Source organism: Crocodylus porosus, unplaced genomic scaffold (genome assembly GCF_001723895.1).
Source record: "Crocodylus porosus isolate Cpor-Errol unplaced genomic scaffold, CroPor_comp1, whole genome shotgun sequence".
In the NCBI taxonomy this organism is placed as follows: domain Eukaryota; kingdom Metazoa; phylum Chordata; order Crocodylia; family Crocodylidae; genus Crocodylus; species Crocodylus porosus.
In genome coordinates this window covers 1,674,812-1,682,259 of record NW_017728947.1, presented here as the reverse complement: position 1 = coordinate 1,682,259, position 7,448 = coordinate 1,674,812, and the positions used below count along the sequence as shown (strand labels likewise).

General features: G+C 42.7%; 1 protein-coding gene across 1 annotated transcript in view; it reads left to right on the top strand.

Moving 5' to 3' along the window:
- The window catches only part of CHID1 (chitinase domain containing 1), a 278,107-nt gene that overhangs the window by 9,375 nt on the left and 261,284 nt on the right, over nt 1-7,448 (top strand). The window contains exons 2-4 of the mRNA XM_019550998.1: nt 1,448-1,604; nt 5,181-5,330; nt 6,311-6,443. Coding sequence (XP_019406543.1) covers nt 1,464-1,604; nt 5,181-5,330; nt 6,311-6,443 — 424 coding nt within the window. The 5' untranslated portion in view covers nt 1,448-1,463. The remainder of the gene's footprint in view (nt 1-1,447; nt 1,605-5,180; nt 5,331-6,310; nt 6,444-7,448) is intronic.

Genomic DNA, 7,448 nt, shown 5'->3' with positions numbered 1-7,448 from the left:
CTCACCCTAGCTAGGCCACTAACCCAATCCTAGCCCCACTTCCTTTTTCACTATGGGGGGGGGATGATCCAGTCCCACCATGCCCCTTCACTCCCCACTCCCCTTTCACCACAACAGACGTACTAGCTGGACGCAGCTGTATCAGAATTTGGATCGGTATTGGCCGATATGCCTCCTTAAAAATTGGCTATTGGCCTTGCCCCACAATCTCTCTCGGTGTACCCCTAATAGGAAGATGTTTCATTCTCAAATGTTTTGATGTGGAGAGTTCAGCTATTAAATAAGTCACCAAGGCTTATCTGTGACATTAAGGGTACGTTTTGCTTTCTAGCTGTCCTATTGACTTTAATGGGAATGTTCCCTGTGCAGCAGAAAGCTGCATTAGGCCTGTTTAAATACTCTGTTTTTCACTTGCATATAATGATTACTTTTCTTTGTTTTGTTATTAATAACATATAATGCTGGAATTGAATTGGTATGACTTGAAGAATGGCCTTTGGGAAACTGACTGTTCACAATTTTCATCACAAATTGGGCACATCACTGTTTGTACAGGCAACTTTCACAACCACAGTGGGTTGCTTTCTGTGCACTTCTGAAGGACTCCTAGAAAGCCTTCTCATCAAATACTCTTTTAAAAATAGTATAGTATCAATATCTATTCGTTTTGAATAGCGTGCAACTATTTTCCATAGTTAGTTTGCATTACTGGGGTTCTACCTAGTGGAGGTTTTAGGTAAGACATAACCTTATAACAGGCTGCAGGGTTGCAGCCTGGATCAGTTAGCTAGCTGTTAACAAACTGTGCCTAAGGGGACTCAGCTGGCTCAAGCAATTGGCCAGTAATGAGGGGAAGTTGACTGGCTGACTGGGAAGAAAGGGACAGGGAGAAAGTATGGGAAGGAGGACCTGGAGAGGTTTTTGATCTTGGAGAGAGAGAGAAACAGGATTCTTTTAAGGAAGAAGGAAGGCTACAGGGTGAGAACTAAACCCATGCTGGTAGGGACTCATTTTGGATTGTTTTATATTTTTCTGCTGGGCTCTGTGGTGCAGATCAACCCAGGGCTTTAAAACTTGTGTTGCTGGGTCCAGGCTAAGGATGTGTTTATTTTTGGCTGCTTATACCTTTGGCTGAGCCCTGTGGAGCAGAAAACCCAGGGCAATAAAACCCTGTGTTTAGGGGCCCAGAGAAGACTGGGTTGGTGGGACCAGATTAAAGGAATTGTGGGGGAGGTTCAAGGGTTGAGGTGAGCCTGACAGAGCCGGGCTAACCCAAACCCCACTTCAAGCTTCTTTCACTTTTATAGCATACTGGTTTTTTTAGAAAATGTGACGGTGTGAGATTCTAGTGGGCAAAACATGTTATGAACTTCCAGATTCATTTAGCAAATCAAAGTCTTTAAGTAAGAGACACTGAGTCCTATTAAACTATTGTTTGTCTTAACAGAGGAGAAAGCAGAAGAATGGCTTTCCTTGACTGGAAACTATGGACCATGAAACTTCTTTGTGTTGCACTTGCTTTTGGTTTGGCTTGCCATCTGGTTACTGCTACATTGTCAAAGACGGATGCCAAGAAAAGTGCTTCAAAAGCACTGGAGGAAAAGGTAGGAGGACTAGTTACTTGAAGTAACTCATACTTCAGGTGATTTAGCAAGTCTTGGCAGATACTGAAAGGATTTTCTACTTGCATTTTCTTAACACCTTAGTAAGAAATGGCCAACATCAATAACCATAAGCTTACAAGGAACAGCCTTACCCCTTCCTACTTAAACTGATAGCTTCAAAGTTAAGTAATGTTCTGACCCAGGCTGGGCCATTCTAGCCCACCACGTGAAAAGGCTGCCAGCAGCTGTTCTGTTGTACTGGTTGTTTTGCAATTAAACCAACGGTAGTTCAATACCTGTGAAAGACTGGTGGTTTGTGCAGACCTGTGAACAACAGGATCAGATATGCTTCAGCTAATTCTTGCCCCTTGTGCATGTTACTAGTTTGTGCTTGTTTAAATTTTCACCATTCCCTCTGCTTAAAGAGCCTGGAAGAGTCATGTATGCCATGAGTGAAATAGATTGGCAAGGTACAGCTAAGTGTTCAAAGTAAACATGTGGAAACTTGATCTTCATTTTCTGTCTTCCTTAATGTGAATACTCAAGCTTTAAAAGTTCCACTCTTACTTTTGATCTTAAGTTTATTGTGGCACTGGATGTTGCACTGAATTTTGATTAAGGGGTGACATGGATGGAATAAACTGATTGTTGAGGCTGTTGTGGCCTCAGATTCAAAACTTATTAAACACATAAGCAATGCTAAGACAAAATGTCCAGCTAACGGCAATAGTTATGTCAAGACTTCAAAATGGTGTTGGTCATGTCAAGGCCTACATGGGGAGGCCTAGATTTGGACCAGAACTCCATTGTCCTGGGAGCTACCTTTTAGGCTTCTAGCTATCGAACAGTGCCTGTCTTGCATTTGGATTTGTTAACTCAAGTTACCATGTGAACTGTGTTGAACCACATGGTAGGTAAGCATATTGGCATACCAGCAGTTTAAGCTCTTTTGGTAGGTGATGAGTATTTTAAGGAGTTATTTGGAAGAGTGTAATGAAGTAGCTGTGTGCATGTGTAAAAGGTGGTCCTACCTATGAGGAGTAGCATAGAAGTGAGCACAAAGTTATGGTTCACCAGTACATCAAGTGGATGAGACCCTGATACTGTAGGACCTATGAGAATCCCTGTGTGATTCTGTGATGTGAGAGCTGAAGATACCTGGGTGCTACAGGCCTGAGCCCCAGGCATGAAGAAGTAGTCTTTTCCATGTAAGAAAGAAGTAGAAGGGCTTTGTGGATAGAGAAGAGTTTAGAAATTTCTAGTCTTAACCCTTTTGAGCTTGAGCTAGTAGTGAATATTGGTGAAGAAATCTTATGGGCTTGGATTTTAGAGTAGACAGAGGGGAGGTGGGGGAGAGAGGTAGGTCTATAGTGGTCTTGGGGTATGAAGGGCAGAAATACCTGCTGGTGGAAGGTAGAGGAGGAAATTGGAAGAGCGGGACTGCAGACAGTGATTGTGAACAGCACCTACAATGGAGCTTAGAAATGACAGGGAAATAGAGCAAAGGGAAGTTGAAAAGATAAGTGGGCAAAGAGACTACATTGTGCTGGCAGTACAAGGGGAGAGAACAACATGGGTGAAGTTGGGATGGGGTTGAGCTTCAGGGGGATATGATGGCACTGCCAAGGCAAGTAAAGGAGTTGAGGCAGGCGAACAGGTAATGACTCTGGATCTGGGGCAAAGCAGCTTCGGACTTTTGTCTTGGATGCTATTACGAGAGGTTCCTAATGTTACCTAACCTCCCCTGTGCAGACTGGTGGGGGCAGGACGCTCAAAGGTAACAAAAAAGGACCCTTGGAATTCAGGATATGAAATGCAGTGAAAATGGAGAAGCAGAATTATTTAAGTGGGGAGATGGCAGAACTGAAGGAGAAGAGTACTGTAACTTGTAGTGGGGGAAGTCAGCCCAGGCAGGGGCTTTCTTGTACTGCAAAGCATAGCCATTGCTGTTGTCTGGCAAGGTAGGTCTTGCCAAAGAGAAGGGCAAATGAGTGGAAAGGTTCAGAGATGAGAATTGACACTGTGAAATGGAAGTGAGGGGGGAGAACAGCTGAGAAGTCATCCACATTGAGACACTGAGTCATCCACAAGGGACACCCCAGGGGCTGGTGGGGGGAGCAGTAGCATGTTGAGTGAGGGTAAGGCCGAAATCATTTAGTCTGTTACTATAACATCCAAAACCAATATGGCTCCATACAGGAAAGACAGTCCCTAACCCAAAGAATTCACGATTCCTTTTTTCTTTAAAGCAAGTGTTGTTCAGCTTCCAGTTGTTGTACTGGAAGAAGCTAACCACTGCTGTGCAAGATGTCTGAACTTTGGTCAGAAAGGTGTGACAAGGCTAACCTAAAATAGTGGATGTTAGTGTAGACATGCATTTGAGTTGGTCACAGGCCTCGCTGCTTTAGAATTGATTGATTATTTTTAATTTTTTCCTTGCTTCCTATACCTCTGGCATAACTTAGCATATGAAGATCCCCCCTGCCCCACTTTAAAATCTCCTGAAGCTTATCTATGAGGGGTGTGCAAAACAGGCTGTATTCTATTTGGATTCAGTCCAAATTGGGGACAATGATCAATTTGTTGATTCAGATCGCTGTCCCCAATTCAGTTCGGCTGAATCCGAAACTGAAGATTTGGTGCTGATTTGGAGAATCAGCAGTTTGGCTGTAGACATAGCTTTGAGTGTTTTTTCTACATACCTCTAGGTACCAGGCAGCTCATGAATGTTGGGGCACATGGAGTGTCCCACAGAAGCATGGGGGGCTCCCCAGTGCACTTGGCAGCAGACCTGGAAGTGGACCAGAAGCACTTAGGGGCCATTTCCAGGTCCACCAGGGAATTCACTGGGGGCCCCCCCACCCTGCTCAGTGACTGTTGGTTCTTGGGTCAGGTGGAGGGGGCACCTGGGGTCGATTTGCTGAGCCGGGGAGCGTGGGGGGGCTCAGTGAAAGTGGACCAGAAGTACTTCCATTTCTGGGTTCACCGCTGAGCACATGGAGGGCCCACCCGCACTCCTGTAGGATGCTCCATCCACCCCAGCATCACAGCGTTCACAAGCCACACTGGTACCTCAAAGCATGTAGCAAAAAACATTTAAAGCCGTGTCTATGTCTGAATCGCTGGTTCTCCCAATAGGAGATTGAGATTCAGCCAAAGTGAATTGGGGACAGTGATCCGAATCAACAAATCGAATCACTGTCCCTGATTCAGGTCAAATCTGAATCAAATAGGGCCTGCTTCTCACACCCCTAATAATCATGTGTAGTGGCTTGGCTTTCCTCCTTTCTGGAGCCTGTTGATGTGGATGTATGTGTGTTCAGTTGCTGGTTTTGTTTATAGGGGGAAGCCATACAACATAAGTGTTATTGATGTTGACAAAGCGTTTCCAGGTGCTTTTCTGCTTTGTTTGTTTGTTTGTTTGTTTGTTTGTGTTAAACTATGCAGAGCAGCAATATTTATAAGGAATGTTCAAAGCTTTAATGATGCAATTAAAGTATTTACATTCATTTTTTAAAGACTTTTACTTTCCTTAACTGACTTCATAGAAGTGTTTATGTTTTGGTTTCCCCTTAGACAGTGCATCCAGACAAAACAGTACAGGACCGGGGTCTGGTAACAACTGATCCGAAGGCAAAAGATATTGTATTGGAACACAAAAGTTACTGTGCCAAGGAAGTGAAGGAGAGACACTTCTCAGGAGATGTTCTGGGATATATCACCCCTGTAAGTAGTTTAAAATCCCAAAACCCAGAACATGCCAGACACTTGGCCTTGGACCTGTGTGCACTGAGTGGAAGCCCAGTAGGCTAATAAGTTGCTAACCATTTTTGTTTTTTCGTTTTTTCTCTTCAGTTTTGATGCATAGATTTAGCCCAACCTCATTGGGTGCAAAATTGCATCTATTACTTGAATTCGCTTATAGTGCTGTGGCTATTTCTAATAGTTGGCCAGATTGTCTCTCTCCACTGGCAGACTGAAGAAACGAGCTTAAGACAAAAAAAAAGGTCATGAAAAGTCTTGTGGTAGAAAAGAGACTTGAAGCCAGGTCCCAATCCCAGAATGCAGCTATGGGTGGTGGGGAGGAGGGAAGCAAACTGTTGTCCCATGGTAGTAATATGAGATTGCAGTATGCTTGCGTTCTGTAATAATGTGTAGCTGTAGAATGCAACTAATATTTTTACACAATTTGTTCTGCTACTATTAGCTAGCCCCCTACTTCTGTTGTGTTAGTTCATTAGTATTCTAGGCAGCTTATATAAATCCTTCTGGAATAATTTCTGACACTTCATATGGAGGTTAACTTGCCTGTCTGACTTTGTCATTTACAGGAGAAGTAGACGTCTCTTTGAATTCCACTTGACTTCCCTTGGACATTGGAAATGTATAATCTATTAATATGATGCTCCCCATGTGTCTTAAATTAAGTAAAAGTTGTAGTTATGATAGGTGAATGTTCAAGCCTCTGCTGAAATGATCCCACTCATACAAATTGCAGGCAATTTCTGATGCGCATTCCTTAACTGATATAGAGTAACTGAAACTCTTCAAACATCCCAGAGGGCTTACTGAAAATCCCACAGACCATCCTGCAGGAATCCTTCAAACACTTTTATTTGCATTATGTGGAAGAACTTAAATCTGGTGAGTAGTGAAGTCTGCTGTAGATCGTATTGTAATGTCCCTTTTTCCCTTTTTTTTGCAAGTGGAACAGCCATGGATATGACATTGCTAAAATGTTTGGAAACAAGTTTACATCCGTCTCGCCAGTCTGGCTCCAAGTGAAAAGAAAGGGCAAGGAACGGTTCCAGTTCAGTGGGCTTCATGATGCTGACCAAGGTTATCTTAGTCTTGCTTTATATATTATTTATAGATGGCATGCTAGTATTGCTCTAGGCTGAATGGAAAATATTAACTTATGAAGCTTGGCAATATACTGATATGGACTTGTCTTTGCTTTTGAGGTAGGATTTTATTTGACCGTTTAAAAAAAAAAGCAGGTGTGGGGGGGAGAGTGGGGTATTTTATCAAAGAATAAATTGTCCTGTTTGCCCATAGAATCAGTGGAAGGGTAAGGAATACTAAATACCTAGTTAAAGGAGGCACAGTGTAGAGGTGGGAAGGGGAGACGGGGAGAGGTAGTAGTGCATGTCAGCGTTTTTCATTCAGTCCATTTTTATCTGTTTTTTGGGGGTTGTATCATGTAATTATATATTCCATATTTCCTTTCCTTGGAGACCCCTCCTCACCTAACTGAAGTATTTTGGAGTAGCTTGTACAAAAGATGGCTCTCTTCTAGTGTATTGAATTTCTTCATGAAAGAAGCCAGTCTAGAAATTCCAGAGAATGAGGAATGAACAGGGGGAAATGAGAAATCTCTTCCTAGCTGGATTTTCAGGGTTTATGCTATTTGAATTTATTTTTGGTAATGGCTTGGCTGCCAGCAAACATAATGGAGCAAAGTTATCCCTAAAGAAAAGCTACCTCTGGAGACTAATTCTGATCATGGCCTGCCCAACTTACCACGTCAGTGAAATAATCCTGATGAAGCCAGCACAGAGTTTCAAGTATCATTTTACTTAAAATTTTCTTTCTGAGGATGCTTCATGTTTGCAAAAATGTCAGAGCCTTAGGATACTGCAATATCATGGCATAATAAATGAGTTAAAAAAATCTTAGTCAGTCAGCAGTAGACAAATGTTGAAGTTTATAGTTATAGTGTTGATTTAAATAATGCTTCATGGACTCAAGACTCTAATGCTGTCCTCTTGATGCCAGAAAAGTTGCACTTCCAATAGCATGATGCAAAATAACAACCCTGCTGTTTTTTGAAAGGTGTGGATG